General features: G+C 42.0%; 1 protein-coding gene across 1 annotated transcript in view; it reads left to right on the top strand.

Annotated features, from left to right (window-relative positions):
- The window catches only part of LOC124145313 (dynein heavy chain domain-containing protein 1-like), a 225660-nt gene extending 208840 nt beyond the window's left edge, over positions 1-16820 (top strand). Inside the window, exon 97 of the mRNA XM_048386779.1 lies at positions 15607-16820. Coding sequence (XP_048242736.1) covers positions 15607-15951 — 345 coding nt within the window. The 3' untranslated portion in view covers positions 15952-16820. The remainder of the gene's footprint in view (positions 1-15606) is intronic.
- Positions 16821-17415: the final 595 nt, after the last annotated feature.

The raw sequence follows: 17415 nt of genomic DNA, 5'->3' as shown, positions 1-17415 counted from the left end.
GATGTAGGGAGGGGGTGGTTTGAGGGCAGGAAGGTGAGGATGTAGGGAGGGGGTGGTTTGAGGGCAGGAAGGTGAGGATGTAGGGAGCGGGTGGTTTGACGGCAGGGAGGTGAGGATGTAGGGAGCGGGTGGTTTGAGGGCAGGGAGGTGAGGATGTAGGGAGGGGGTGGTTTGAGGGCAGGAAGGTGAGGATGTAGGGAGGGGGTGGTTTGATGGCAGGGTGGTGCGGATGTAGGGAGCGGGTGGTTTGATGGCAGGGAGGTGAGGATGTAGGGAGGGGGTGGTTTGATGGCAGGGAGGTGAGGATGTAGGGAGGGGGTGGTTTGATGGCAGGGAGGTGAGGATGTAGGGAGGGGGTGGTTTGATGGCAGGGAGGTGAGGATGTAGGGAGGGGGTGGTTTGAGGGCAGGAAGGTGAGGATGTAGGGAGGGGGTGGTTTGATGGCAGGGTGGTGCGGATGTAGGGAGCGGGTGGTTTGACGGCAGGGAGGTGAGGATGTAGGGAGGGGGTGGTTTGAGGGCAGGGAGGTAAGGATGTAGGGAGGGGGTGGTTTGAGGGCAGGGAGGTGAGGATGTAGGGAGGGGGTGGTTTGAGGGCAGGGAGGTAAGGATGTAGGGAGGGGGTGGTTTGAGGGCAGGTAGGTGAGGATGTAGGGAGGGGGTGGTTTGAGGGCAGGGAGGTGAGGATGTAGGGAGGGGGTTGTTTGAGGGCAGGGATTGTTAGGTGAGGATGTAGTGAGGGGTGGTTTGATGGCAGGTAGGTGAGGATGTAGGGAGGGGGTGGTTTGAGGGCAGGTAGGTGAGGATGTAGGGAGGGGGTGGTTTGAGGGCAGGTAGGTAAGGATGTAGGGAGGGGGTGGTTTGAGGGCAGGGAGGTGAGGATGTAGGGAGGGGGTTGTTTGAGGGCAGGGATTGTTAGGTGAGGATGTAGTGAGGGGTGGTTTGAGGGCAGGTAGGTAAGGATGTAGGGAGGGGGTTGTTTGATGGCAGGTAGGTAAGGATGTAGGGAGGGGGTTGTTTGAGGGCAGGGATTGTTAGGTGAGGATGTAGTGAGGGGTGGTTTGAGGGCAGGTAGGTAAGGATGTAGGGAGGGGGTTGTTTGATGGCAGGGTGGTGCGGATGTAGTGAGGGGTGGTTTGATGGCAGGTAGGTAAGGATGTAGGGAGGGGGTGGTTTGAGGGCAGGGATTGTTAGGTAAGGATGTAGGGAGGGGGTTGTTTGATGGCAGGTAGGTAAGGATGTAGGGAGGGGGTTGTTTGACAGCAGGTAGGTGAGGATGTAGGGAGGGGGTGGTTTGAGGGCAGGTAGGTAAGGATGTAGGGAGGGGGTGGTTTGAGGGCAGGGAGGTGAGGATGTAGGGAGGGGGTGGTTTGAGGGCAGGTAGGTAAGGATGTAGGGAGGGGGTTGTTTGATGGCAGGGTGGTGCGGATGTAGGGAGGGGGTGGTTTGATGGCAGGGAGGTGAGGGGGTTGTTTGACGGCAGGGAGGTGAGGATGTAGGGAGGGGGTGGTTTGAGGGCAGGCAGGTGAGGATGTAGTGAGGGGTGGTTTGAGGGCAGGTAGGTGAGGATATAGGGAGGGGGTGGTTTGAGGGCAGGTAGGTGAGGATGTAGTGAGGGGTGGTTTGATGGCAGGGAGGTGAGGATATAGGGAGGGGGTGGTTTGAGGGCAGGTAGGTGAGGATGTAGTGAGGGGTGGTTTGAGGGCAGGTAGGTGAGGATATAGGGAGGGGGTGGTTTGAGGGCAGGCAGGTGAGGATGTAGTGAGGGGTTGTTTGAGGGCAGGTAGGTGAGGATGTAGTGAGGGGTGGTTTGAGGGCAGGCAGGTGAGGATGTAGTGAGGGGTGGTTTGAGGGCAGGTAGGTGAGGATATAGGGAGGGGGTGGTTTGAGGGCAGGTAGGTGAGGATGGGTCGATAGTAGGCTACTGTGGTACTTATGACGGCTTTGAGGTTGTAAGGAGGTGGTTGATGGTGTGGGGCTCTCGTGGTTGTGGGGCGATAGTGAGTTGTAGATTGGAAGGGTAGGGTATATTTTGAAGTAGAAGGGAAAGGAAACGTGTTGGAAGGGTTTTTTTGGTGTCATATTACAATGAGTTAGACAAATGTAGTTTGGTCTCAAGTTGACAAGCTTCCCTAATGAATTTTCAAAGCTGTTTACTGATTGCATAGTTTTTTTTCAAATAGCCACTCACAAACGTTTTTTACAATTCATGTTTATTGCAGTATGACTTCCTTGTTCACAAGATTGATATCAGGGAGTATAAGGAGATGTATTATCTTTGTTACAAAATGGTAGTAAAATTACATCCCCTCCTTCGTGGAGTTAGCCAGTGGGACGGGTGGTTATTTGCGACTCTGTGCATAAGCTGCATCTGCCCCATCAACAACCGATGATGTAAAAACTGAGTTATGCTGTATGCTGTATCTCAGTTTAGATCTTCAAGAGAAAGTAATTCACCAGCTAATCCAGTATTCCTTCCTGGTCACACCTTTGATGGGGGAAAATAATTTAACACATGAGGATGGAATAAATATCGTTAGAAATGGCAGGTATTTTGATGTACTGCTCGGTAGAGCTCCACTGCGGTTAACCACCTATTTTTTTTCTTACTGGAAAACACTTCGAGGGTGAAAAAGAGTATATTTAAGAGATTTGGTAACTGAACGTTTTGCATGTACAAAGGTAGTGAAACCGTGAGGCAGGCGTGGATGGTGCCAGGATGCCTTCCAGATTGTTGTTGTTGTTGCAGCAGGAATGTCTTGTGTTTAGATACAACATTGGCTCAGCTGGAAACTTTACACTGCTTGTAGTTAGTTTCATACCAACAGTACAAAAACACAGCGGGGAAAAAACTTCAGCACAAATTGCAGAGATAAATACTAAATGGTTTCTTTTGCTTTGTTCTTCTTCTGGTAATGTAAAGAGAGAGCAAAAGAGTTCATCATTTCTACCTCCATCCTTTGTCTGCCAGGGGAATATACTAAAATTCACAATGTCTCGTGGCCATTTGCATAAATACCATTGTGTCAACAATTTGAGGTGACACTTTCATGTTCTTCTGTCAAAGAGATATACAAGCTACTGTGTTACCATGTGCCTGGGAGTCAGAACAGGTGCCCACCACAGCTCTATGGAAGTAGCCACCGATGGCGCAAATGAGAATAGGGTGGTGACAATGTCTGATCCATGTCTGATCCATGTCTGATCCATGTTATGTGTTACTGTACACCAATGGCATGGATTATTGCTCAAGCTATCAACCACTGGTTTGTCTGGCCCTTATTTGATAACATGCAAGTTGCCAGGATATAAGCAGATAATTGCTGTATCTTTAAACATCAGCCATTCTCTTACTTTCTCAAATTATCATTGCAATGCTGTGTGTTAAGGGATCTGGATTTATCAGTCCTTAGAGTTGGATTAAGCTGTTCAAACACCACTTTGTCTTCTCTCACATTTTACATGTGTATCACCCTAAGAGTTTATGATTACCCTAATTATATTACAGTTTCACTCAAGGCACTAATTATGTCCAGACCCATAATTAAGTAGGCACCATGGAGCAAAAGTCACCCTTTAAACAGCAAACTTCCATTGAAGCATTACAAGCCTGCATATTTCTTTTGCATATATTTTCATTTTGATTTCCCTTCTGGATAGAGAGCTCAGCCTCACTGTGAGTCCTCTTGTTAGGTTTTATAAATACATGAGATAGGAAGCAGGATAGGTGCCATGCCTTGTGCCAAGTGTATCATCATTATCAGATTGAATTGAAAATAAACTGTCTATATGATGTCTATCTAAATCCCAATACGTCTCTCCCTGTGCTATAAAGCTGACCGTCTTCAAGCCCTTGATTGAAAGGACAGAGATCCCAGGCAGTGAATATTGAGTAAATCATTAAACATTTTACAATTCAGTTTATTGCCTTGTAGACAGTTTGCTAATGAAGAATCCATATCAAGTGCTTGGTACAGCTTACGGTGCTACTTATGTTTCACCAGTACTCTGATACTGAGTGGTAAAGTTCTCTTCCATCTGGTGGCACTATCTGTGGGGTAGTCAGCTTCCATCTCTCCATCCATACTGGGAAATAGGGATGGTGATGTGAACAACATCGGACATATTTTATATCACGAACATTGCCAGCTGTCAGGGAGATGTTTTATTGACAACTTTAAACACTCCACCTCACTGGCAGGCTTTGGGGAGGTAGCCGTGCACCTCCTGAAACTGGAGGAATATTACTCAATTTAACAGGCATCATTAACATGCTGAGAGCCAAAGGTGGGGACTGTATGTAGTCAGTTTGCCAAAACTACTTTATGAAAGTAAAATAATTACTGATTGATATTTATGAAGTATGTTCTTTTTTGGTCAGTGCATTGTCAAAGAACTAGTTCTTATTCTGATTATAAAGTTCCTTTATGAAAACCTTTCTGGAATAAACATCCACAGTGACAGCATCAAAGTTCATGCAACCTTGACCAAACCCAGTGGAGAGCTGATTTGAAGGTTTCTCTCAGATAAACCTGTTTGGGGAGAATAACTGGTTCTGAGTATTGAAAGGCAACTGGAAATGGGATTGCTTGGTGACAATGGCTGCCTGGTATGGTCGGCACTTGGAGGGAGTGGGTTGGAGAGGGTTTACCACCACATCATATCACTGACTGTGCTGACAGACCAATGGTCATTATTGGTGTGGATCTGGGATTAGAATCCATCCAACAGATCCTGCCACAGCTACATTGAAACCTTGGTTGCAGCTTTGTTTGTGGCACGTGGATTGGAAACCGCTTGTGAAATCCAATATTATATAGTGACATGTGTGGATGTATGCATGTGTTTGTTTGTTTGTTTGTGGCTGCTTGTACTAGTCCGGACTGATCCCAGTTTATAGTACTGAGATACCATGCCACAGTTGAACATGAATACCCTACTTAGATAAAGTATACTCAGAGCTGACCAATCATTGTTTTAGCACCTTAATGCCGGGCGCCAGACAGGGTAACAACAAATGCCATCTTTTAACGTCCAGACCTTCCGCTCTCTCGACGAACATCTACCCAGAGACCATTGACGCAGTTGCGACTGATTAATTCCGGTCAGGTAGAATCTGAGCAGTACTGGAAAAAGTCACATTTTTCAGAGGAAATAAGTAAAATAAGCTGTATCCAAATAAAATCTCCAACAGCCCATATGTATCAAATCAATTTGTCAGCCTGACGTCACAAACAGAAGTACCGTATTCGACGTAATAAGCGCCCATGGCGATAATTGCTCATATATTGGCTAGTGAACAATCCCAATTAGCACCCCTTCCGATTGATCAATGTACACAAGACTTATTTATTCTCGCATAATACGCACTCGTGTTTGATATGCACCCTTAATTATGGGCAATTAAATTCTGAAGAAATATATCTGTCGTATATAAACAGTTCAGTCTGTTAGCATAAACCACGAAATTTATCTTTCAAATCTGTTTTTTCCACCAAAATAATATTCTAAAAAGAGCCCCCTGTTTCTAATTTTGAGAGCGCCCTGAGCACTTATAAAGTCGAATACGGTATTATATTTTCTTATTAGTTGAGCATCACTTGTGTTAACACTGTACAGCACTGGAGGGAGTGGACCTAATCCTCCAGGGAGATTTATATCACAGCCATTGTGGATGGAATCATTCTGTCTTGTGAACTCTTTAGACTCTCTGTATCACTGGGATACACTGTGGGACTGTTGTACAGTCCCCTACTTGCAAGTAAATCCATTTTCTCATCACGCAGAGAGGCAGTGGTTTCTGTTCCCAGCACAATGTGCCAGGTTGTTAAGGTAGTGTAGTGGTTAAGGTGTTCACTTGTCACACAAAGCTGGATTTCCCACATGAATGAGGACCACTCCTAATCTCAATACTGCTGCGATGTTGCTGGAATAGTTGCTAGAAATCACATTAAAAAAGAGCCAAAGCCAGCTGAAATATTTCTGCAAACTAGTTCATTGAACAAATGCTACCTACCCACCCACCAAATTTCTGCAGTACCTCATTCTTCCCACACATATCAATCCCAATCCATGCATAAGTGACCACTTTATTTTTGGTATTAATTTTGTATGTATGTCAGCAACACTCTGTCACATATTTGCGATTTGAATCCTTTTGCATTTTTTTATGCAGAGGATATATAGGAATGAAAACTGTAAACTTGAAATTAAGTGGTCTTTGCTCGCATTAAATTAACTTCGCATTTATGTCTCCAAAATGACTATCAACAATAAGACAGCCTCACGTTGGATAGCGGAAATACCAACTTGAATATAAACACAAACACAGTTTATTGAGCAGCAGTTGTAACAAGTATATAACAATGTCATTCAAAGAATAGGGAGTACCCAATAGGCATCCGGTGAGTTATCACTGCTGGGGTCAAGAGTTCTACCCACTCGTGTCAAGCTTGTTGACACCTTCTCCTCACATCAATCAGTGAACTGTTGTTGGTTCTATTATTTTATTACCTTCGAACATCCTTAATGCCAGTCAACAGAGTAAACATATAAACTGTGTGTTGTTTTTAGGAAAGCACTGTTTATTATTTTTACGGAAGTGCTCTACTCAGTGCTAATAAGCAGCGCTACTTGCTGTTTGATTGGATTAAGGTAAGTTTGGATTAAGGAAGGATATGTATCATTCCTCTGTGGATGCAGTGGGGGGGGGGGGAGTCGCATTGATATTGAGTCACATTTTTGGCTAGGGGTCGAATCAGCAGTCGTATTAATTTGGAGACGCATTAATTTCCAGATTTACAGTAGTTTAAATAGTATTTCATTTTAAAGCAGTTAAGTTTTCAATTAAGAACTGACATAAACAAGGTATAAATTACTTCATAACTGTTGGGTGTTATTCCCCCCGAGGCTGCTAGCTTGATTTCGCACCGAGGAATGAGGGAGGATAGTTACGAACATCTTGAAGCTTTTTATGCAGATCACGTACAGCTAGCTCACACACTCACCAGCCCAGCCAAACAAGTCTCAATGCTGTTGTGTGTAGCTCCAGAATCAGGTATGAAATATTCAACAGAAATATTCTTCTGCTAAAAAATAATTGACCAAAATGATATTTAAACTGTGGTCTGTTTGTTTTGGCATCTCAAATAAAGCATTGATGTTTAATGTGCTAAACCACTGGTAATAGAGTCAGCTAGTGACGATATGAGATGGTTCATCCAGGTGATTGATAGGGTATCCAATTGATGAGGATATGGTTCATCCAGGTGACTGAGAGGGTATCCTATTGATGAGGATATGGTTCACCCAGGTGATTGAGAGTGTATCCTATTGATGAGGATATGGTTCATCCAGGTGATTGAGAGGGTATCAAATTGATGAGGATATGGTTCATCCAGGTGATTGAGAGGGTATCCTATTGATAAGGATATGGTTCATCCAGGTGATTGAGAGGGTATCCTATAGATGAGGATATGGTTCACCCAGGTGATTGAGAGTGTATCCTATTGATGAGGATATGGTTCATCCAGGTGACTGAGAGGGTATGCTATAGATGAGGATATGGTTCATCCAGGTGATTGAGAGGGTATCCTATAGATGAGGATATGGTTCACCCAGGTGATTGAGAGGGAATCCTATAGATGAGGATATGGTTCATCCAGGTGATTGAGAGGGTATCCTATTGATGAGGATATGGTTCACCCAGGTGATTGAGAGGGTATCCTATAGATGAGGATATGGTTCACCCAGGTGATTGAGAGGGTATCCTATAGATGAGGATATGGTTCACCCAGGTGATTGAGAGGGTATCCTATAGATGAGGATATGGTTCATCCAGGTGATTGAGAGGGTATCCTATAGATGAGGATATGGTTCACCCAGGTGATTGAGAGGGTATCCTATAGATGAGGATATGGTTCATCCAGGTGATTGAGAGGGTATCCTATTGATGAGGATATGGTTCACCCAGGTGATTGAGAGGGTATCCTATAGATGAGGATATGGTTCATCCAGGTGATTGAGAGGGTATCCTATTGATGAGGATATGGTTCACCCAGGTGATTGAGAGGGTATCCTATAGATGAGGATATGGTTCATCCAGGTGATTGAGAGGGTATCCTATAGATGAGGATATGGTTCATCCAGGTGATTGAGAGGGTATCCTATAGATGAGGATATGGTTCACCCAGGTGATTGAGAGGGTATCCTATTGATGAGGATATGGTTCATCCAGGTGATTGAGAGGGTATCCTATTGATGAGGATATGGTTCATCCAGGTGATTCAGACTGTATCCTATAGATGAGGATATGGTTCATCCAGGTGATTGAGAGGGTATCCTATAGATGAGTATATGGTTCATCCAGGTGATTGAGAGGGTATCCTATAGATGAGGATATGGTTCATCCAGGTCTTTGAGAGGGTATCCTATAGATGAGGATATGGTTCATCCAGGTGATTGAGAGGGTATCCTATAGATGAGGATATAGTTCATCCAGGTGATTGAGAGTGTATCCTATAGATGAGGATATGGTTCATCCAGGTGATTGAGAGTGTTTCCTATTGATGAGGATATGGTTCATCCAGGTGATTGAGAGGGTATCCTATTGATGAGGATATGGTTCATCCAGGTGATTGAGAGGGTATCCTATTGATGAGGATATGGTTCATCCAGGTGATTGAGAGTGTATCCTATAGATGAGGATATGGTTCATCCAGGTGATTGAGAGGGTATCCTATAGATGAGGATATGGTTCATCCAGGTGATTGAGAGTGTATCCTATAGATGAGGATATGGTTCATCCAGGTGATTGAGAGGGTATCCTATTGATGAGGATATGGTTCATCCAGGTGATTGAGAGTGTATCATATAGATGAGGATATGGTTCATCCAGGTGATTGAGAGTGTATCCTATAGATGAGGATATGGTTCATCCAGGTGATTGAGAGTGTATCCTATAGAAGAGGATATGGTTCATCCAGGTGATTGAGAGTGTATCCTATAGATGAGGATATGGTTCATCCAGGTGATTGAGAGGGTATCCTATTGATGAGGATATGGTTCATCCAGGTGATTGCGAGTGTATCCTATAGATGAGGATATGGTTCATCCAGGTGATTGAGAGTGTATCCTATAGATGAGGATATGGTTCATCCAGGTGATTGAGAGTGTTTCCTATTGATGAGGATATGGTTCATCCAGGTGATTGAGAGGGTATCCTATTGATGAGGATATGGTTCATCCAGGTGATTGAGAGGGTATCCTATAGATGAGGATATGGTTCATCCAGGTGATTGAGAGGGTATCCTATAGATGAGGATATGGTTCATCCAGGTGATTGAGAGTGTATCCTATAGATGAGGATATGGTTCATCCAGGTGATTGAGAGTGTATCCTATAGATGAGGATATGGTTCATCCAGGTGATTGAGAGTGTTTCCTATTGATGAGGATATGGTTCATCCAGGTGATTGAGAGGGTATCCTATTGATGAGGATATGGTTCATCCAGGTGATTGAGAGGGTATCCTATAGATGAGGATATGGTTCATCCAGGTGATTGAGAGGGTATCCCAACAGGATATTTCAAGTAATTTGGATAGTGTTCTGCAAATATTTTCACTGTTATATTAAAAAATGACAATGGGCTCCTAGAAACTTACTTTCTTTCCCCCATTTTTCATGCACAAGATATTATGTTTCTAAGATTGTATGTTTCCTTCCTTGAAAAAATTATATTTTTTCATAAAGTGCCCTTCATAAACTGAGATAAACCAGAACAGTAGCAAGGATTCAAGTCCGCCTACTCCACCCACTTGACAACGCCCACACCTACAGGCCATTTGAAGAAATATGTCCGTGAATCCTCTGTCTGTGAACTGGGTACGTGAACCAGATGCATTTGTGTGATTCAACACACAAAGATTCCTTTTCAAAATAATAAGCCACAGTTGTCTGTGAAGCAAGAAGTTTGTGGCTTGTTGTGCATTCTCAGGGGATGACTTAGAGAGAAATGATGCTGGTAGCGATTGTAGAGGTTGTGTGATGAATCACAAAGACCACGCACCGCCACCACCACAGACCCATAGACAGAGTAGGGGAACAGTGGATCACAGGTGTACAGTGAAACTTGCCTACAGATCCTCCATATTAACTTACCTTTCATGGATGATGGCCTCTAGTTTTTCTTTTATTTAAGATGTGTTTTTTGTAAGTTTCTGGCCATGGCAATTATTAAGGCCTTCTCAGTAGTAAATACTTGTACATGTTACTGTAGGACTACAGAGCACCTTTAGAATTCAGCACAACTTGTCGTGTGGATGATATCAGTCGTAGGTCACATGTCATAAAGACAAGCAACCGGTTTTTGTGAGATTCGGTTGGACACAATGTTAAACAGTGCAAATTTACCTTAGTCCTAGCCATACCTAATCAGCTACGATAATGAACAGAAAGGGGAAGAATGATGAAAAACACTTATTAAGGTTATAGGTAGCCTTGTCACTTACAAGTGATCCATTTGGCACACTAGTCTTGTTCCGTAATCTACACGATCAAGAGTCATGAGGAATGAGCCGATATGGCACGAACTGAAAACGGTTCTAGGCATCAGACGTTGAATTCAAACAAATAATTAGTTGGGTGATTTTGTGACAGAAAGGTGTGGGAGGGAACACTGTAGGGATCGCATGGATCATAGTAAGGAAGGAGGCATGACTACTGATGCCACGAGACGGAGTCGGCATCACTGAACAAATGTAGCAAGAGAAAGTGGCTTGAAAGGAAGTTCCATGCCAGTTTCCTGTAGTCAAAGTATTCCACACCAAACCTTTTATCCTGCTCCTCAATGATTTTGTGTGAAGAATAAATGAAACTGAAAATTTGAAAGCAACAAAATGAACAAGCATACCTGGCAATTGACACTTTGTCTCACATCTCTTAATATGCATGAGAAGTGGGTAGGCCCCTTGAACAGCTCTTATCCATTGTGGTCCTTATAAACCTAATAGAATGTATTGCAAAAGATGCCCCACAGTAGATAGATATTCATTGGATGGGCCGACAATGTTTGGATGTTTACATTTGTAATAAATAAAAACCTGAATTCCTGTTCATATTATTAAATGAAAATTACTGAATCAAAAGAACTACTGTGATGGATATTAGTTCCTATTTATAATCCCTTTAGCTGGATGAAAACGAAAACGAAAATATGTTGAAATTACAAATGGTTATATAAACTGCTGCTTGCCATAGCATGTGCCATCACACCCCATATTTAGTGAACAATCATGTGAAAACTCTCATTTGCTGGGCTCATTCAATGACATTGCCTGTAAAGATGATAGATCACTGAGAGGAGCTTATTGAATAAGCCTTATTCACTCCAGCTACCCTGTTGCTATGCTGGCAGGGTCAGACCAATACAGCTGTTTTACAGGTCGGACCAATACAACTGTTTTACAGGTCAGACCAATACAACTGTTTTACAGATCGGACCAATACAACTGTTTTACAGGTCGGACCAATACAACTGTTTTACAGATCGGACCAATACAACAGTTTTACAGGTCGGACCAATACAACTGTTTTACAGATCGGACCAATACAACTGTTTTACAGGTCGGACCAATACAACAGTTTTACAGGTCAGACCAATACAACTGTTTTACAGGTCGGACCAATACAACTGTTTTACAGGTCAGACCAATACAACAGTTTTACAGGTCAGACCAATACAACAGTTTTACAGGTCAGACCAATACAACTGTTTTACAGGTCGGACCAATACAACTGTTTTACAGATCGGACCAATACAACTGTTTTACAGGTCGGACCAATACAACAGTTTTACAGGTCAGACCAATACAGCTGTTTTACAGGTCGGACCAATACAACTGTTTTACAGATCGGACCAATACAACTGTTTTACAGGTCGGACCAATACAACTGTTTTACAGGTCGGACCAATACAACTGTTTTACAGGTCAGACCAATACAGCTGTTTTACAGATCGGACCAATACAACTGTTTTACAGGTCGGACCAATACAACTGTTTTACAGGTCAGACCAATACAGCTGTTTTACAGATCGGACCAATACAACTGTTTTACAGATCAGTGCAATACAAGTGTTTTACAGGTCGGACCAATACAACTGTTTTACAGGTCGGACCAATACAACTGTTTTACAGGTCAGACCAATACAGCTGTTTTACAGATCGGACCAATACAACTGTTTTACAGGTCGGACCAATACAACTGTTTTACAGGTTGGACCAATACAACTGTTTTACAGGTCAGACCAATACAGCTGTTTTACAGGTCGGACCAATACAACTGTTTTACAGGTCGGACCAATACAACAGTTTTACAGTTCAGACCAATACAACTGTTTTACAGATCAGACCAATACAGCTGTTTTACAGATCAGACCAATACAACTGTTTTACAGGTCGGACCAAAACAAGTGTTTTACAGGTCAGACCAATTCAAATGTTTTACAGGTCAGACCAATACAAATGTTCTGCAGGTCAAACCAATACAACTGTTTTACAGGTCATACCAATACAACTGTTTTACAGGTCAGACCAATACAACTGTTTTACAGGTCAGACCAATACAACTGTTTTACAGATCAGACCAATACAAGTGTTTTACAGGTCAGACCAATACAACTGTTTTACAGGTCAGACCAATACAACTGTTTTACAGGTCAGACCAATTCAAATGTTTTACAGGTCAGACCAATACAAATGTTCTGCAGGTCCAACCAATACAACTGTTTTACAGGTCATACCAATACAACTGTTTTACAGGTCAGACCAATACAACTGTTTTACAGGTCAGACCAATACAACTGTTTTACAGATCAGACCAATACAAGTGTTTTACAGGTCAGACTAATACAACTGTTTTACAGGTCAGACCAATACAACTGTTTTACAGGTCAGACCAATACAACTGTTTTATAGGTCAGACCAATACAACTGTTTTACAGGTCAGACCAATACAAATGTTCTGCAGGTCAAACCAGCTATTTTACAGGTTTTTACCTCCCAAATAGACAGAAAGAAATGAAATGAATTAATTAATTATTAATAATTAAAATGCTGATTTACTAGCCCACAAGAATTTGTACTTACCCCGGGCTAGCAGGCTAGTGCTAATTTCTAACCCTGGCATATTTGAAATGTCAATGTAACTGTAAATATTCAGATAAAGCTTGCTAGACACAATTTTTTCCAGTAATGGATTTTTAAAATTAATTGTTTTTAATGGCTAAAAGGTTACCTGCAAACCTGTAAAACAAGTAACCGGTTCAGCCCAATTGTTTCTTACAAGGGCGAAATGTTTTAGTAGCAACAAGACAGCTGTGATGCTATTGAAGACATTGGGGTTGACTACATCATTCCCATGTTAAATTAATAGATGTGAGTGAATAAATTTTGCTTGATGAAATTGTTCCTGAAGGGGACTATATTTTGTGTGCATTACCACTGCTCATACGAGATATTGCAAGATTAGTTCAGTGTTGAGATATTAAGTGGGAGACCTATCTGTCTGATGGGAATACCATCACATGTGTTCTCAGGTGTGAAATTGTTTTAGCTTTGATCAACAATAGAGGAAAAAGTACACACTGTTAGTTCAGAAGTTGAGGAATATTCTAGAAGTTGGTGAAATCTGGGCAGGTGATACTTGCTTCCTGGTGAAAATTAGTAATATACATTCATATTTTTTCTTTCTGCCGGAAACATGTATATTACACAGACAAAGTTAATAATCCTAAACAACTTTGTGAAGATGAGGTTTTATGTTTGCAAATGACTTGAGTGCTACAGTTTCCTACCAGAAGGGCGTGGGTAATTTTATCATTTTCATTAACCTATATCTTGATCCTTCTTGAGTACAGAAGGAATTAATAAAAATTATCTTCAATCCAGATGCTCCAATATTGAAGAGTACAGATGATTCAGTCTACATTCAAACTAAACAAGCTGAATGAATATTGCTGATAATGAATAAATTATTTTAGCATGTAAGGGCTCAGTAGATCCTAGCTATTTTGATATATAGGGTAGTTTTTATTGGAAATATTAAACAAATCTCTGTAACATTCAACTGGTTCAAATTTAAGCCATGTGTTTATTCCATGTTTATGTCCACTGTCTATGTTCTCAGAAACCTCTGAAATGATGAGCCTCAAATTTGCCACATTGCCAATATTCCCACAAATGATAAAACCTGAATTTGTTGAGACAGTTTAGGCCATAGTTATTATATGGTAGCATGTGGTCCTGTGTACAAAGCGACCGCCTCCGTGGTCTGGTGGTAGAGCGTCCGCCCGGAGAGCGGAAGGTCCAGGGTTCCATCCCCGACTGCGTCATACCAAAAGACGTTAATAGATGGTACTTGTTGTTACCCTGTCTGGCGCTCGGCATTAAGGGGCTAAAACAAGGACTGGTCGGCTCGGAGTCAGTATACTGTGTCTGAATGGGGTATTCATGTTAAACTGCGGCATGCTATCTCAGTGAGCTAGCACTATAAATAGGCATCAGTCCGGACTAGCACAAGCAGCCACACACGCACATGTGCATGCACGTCGCTATATAAGTGCAATAATCTTGGACGTGACGTTAAACCCCATTTCACCTCACCTCACCACCTGTGTACAGCGCCCGGGTCACATCAGGTGAAGTTAAGCAATGTTGCCCAGGGAGTGTTCTTGGATTGGTGACCGTGTTCAGCAGCTTGGCTCCTGAGAGTTTCTTAGGCTTTGGTGACCTGCCTCACACTGAAGCATGTGTAACACATGTGGTGTCTCCTCTGTTGACCCAGCAGTGAATGGGTAACCAGTAGCTTGTGGTGGCAATGTTGTTGTAACCCTAGTGCCTCAGGCAGCATGGGTTGTATACTCCCCAGGGAGATGAGAATGAAATGAGTGCACACTGATCAACTGACCGAGGTAATAATGCACTTAGAACACGATATTCAACATGGAATCGCCATACAACTGGAGTATTACTACCATTATCCTTACGTCACGCCGAAGACCCGGGTTCTATTCCCGTCATTTGTCTCAGACTTTATTCTTTCCATTATGACTTACATTCTTCCATCCTTCATACAAGCCACACATTTCTTACTCTATGCTTTGGAAATAACACTGCATGCAAAAAACATTAAATTCACCACACATCAGCAGGGATATATACAGCTTGGAATATAGGGTACCGGGGTAGTCAGACAGGATTCAAATGTTGCAAGGGCTGCGAAACAGAAGGGCCATCTTCAGGTACACACAAAATGTTCAATCTGACAGATTTCATACCATTCCATTCGACTGTATAGGAAAGAGCTCTCACAAAAGGCTTCAAAATAGACAAGAATTGTATCCACATTCGTTACTTTCAGGGGACTGAGAGAGGGAATGATTTTTATGCCACTTTTGGCAATATTCCACCAATATCATGGTGAACACCAAGTCTTTGGCGTGATGAGCAAACTCTTTAACCACTAGGCTGCCCCACCGCCCCTTTTGTGGAGAGACGTATGAATGTGTTAAGGATGTATTATTATCATTATGGAAATTTGTTGTTGCAGGTAATGCCAAGTGGGTTGTGTCCGTCTGCACCTCCACCAGCAGGGGTGTTCATCACCTGCCTCCAGCTGTGCAATGCCTCCTGGGACGGTACCCGAGCAGCCATTATGGAGCCTATACCTGGTGGTCCGGAGACTCAGCAGCTTCCACCAGTTTGGTTCAAGCCAATCGAAACAAATGTGCAGACATCAGATTCCCAAAGTACCATGTTTCCATGTCCTCTGTTCCTCTCTTCGAACCCAGAACTACATGGTCACAGCAGTGTGGTGCATCATGTCAGCCTACCCACAGTGGAGGAACAAGGATTGTGGATTCAGAAGCGTGTGTACATGCTGTCTCACACATGATAGAGACAAAACTTCATGTCAGCTGTAAAACAACTGTCAAAACACTTTGATGCACTGTTATTTTGTCAGTTCTTAACATTTCTGCTGTCCGTCCAACCTTATTTCCATCTATTGAAATTATATATTGAATATATTATACAAGTATGCAGAAAAATGGTGGTACATAGAAATCAATATCATGCCTTGCACTGATAAATATCAAACCGCTGAGTATTTGTACTCTACTTTTATTAATGATATCATAAGCAGCCTTTATACTGAACAAAGAAAAGTTAGGGGTCATTAATATTTTTATGGAAGTGTGTACAATTACCACACACAATATCCCCAAAAATATTCATGATACCAACCTTTTCTTGTTCAGTTTATTTTTACGTGTACAAGTCGTGTTTCAAAACATCATTTAGAAGTATTACCTAATGCATTTCAGCGATAGAAGCTAACATGTTTAGTCCACAAGTCATCAAAATGACACCTTATAGCAATACCCTTTAAATTGGCCAATTTCTACTAGTCCTTATGATAACTATCGGGCAGTTTGGCATGGACTATATGACTAGTGCCAACCAATTACTATTGCTGCATTTTTATATCAATAATACAAAACCAGGTCCAAAAGCGTTACCCAAAGGTTATAGTCATTTCTGTTTTTTTCTTCTGCAGCAGAGCAGATGTGAACATATTTTACTATGTTCATAAAGTCACGTGCATACTGAATATAATAGCATACCTGTGATATTGAGGCTTAAAGTGAAGTCATATTACAATTGTTTGATTTTATTCCTTTTGTGAAACTGCTGATTGCTTTTCAGCATTGTATATCAGTGTGAATACCAGTTTGTAAATATCAAATAAACAATAACATAATATGCAAAGTGTTGTCTTATGAACAGTTGAAATGGATAGTATTTATAAGCAATGCCCCTTTGAAGACCAGGCTAGAAGTGATCTTCAATAACCCATGCATGTCGCAAGAGGTGACAAATGGGATCAGTGGGTCAAGCTCTGTGACTTTGTTGATGCATGTCATCATCTCCCAATTGGGTAGATTGATTTTAATGATTGGATTGTCTGGTCCAGATTTGATTATTTTCAGACCACTGTCATACAGATGGAATATTGCTGAGTGCAGCGTTATACAACAAAGTATCACAAGCTGACTTTTCATCAAGATGGGTCTAAACATGATTTTTAAAGTCAACCAAGTTTGGTTAGCTTTGCCTGATTTTAACAGGAATAACCACAGATCATCTCTGTTTACCTCAAAAATGGGTCTTCGAAATTACAAATATTGAACAAACTGGATTTATATTCAGAGTTTGTTTGATTCTTGTTAAACACACCTTTAGTTTAGTTTTCCCACAATGTTTAGCCTTGATATTCTCATGCAGTTGCCTGAGATTAGCATAATATTGGCTATTCATGGTCTGACCAGTCAGGAGGTAGTTCTGCAGGAAGATTCCA

The sequence above is a fragment of the Haliotis rufescens genome, unplaced genomic scaffold (assembly GCF_023055435.1).
Source record: "Haliotis rufescens isolate VD_foot unplaced genomic scaffold, xgHalRufe1.0.p SCAF_10, whole genome shotgun sequence".
Lineage (NCBI taxonomy): Eukaryota > Metazoa > Mollusca > Gastropoda > Lepetellida > Haliotidae > Haliotis > Haliotis rufescens.
The sequence above is the reverse complement of the archived record's forward strand: the minus strand, read 5'-3'. Positions and strand labels throughout refer to the sequence as shown.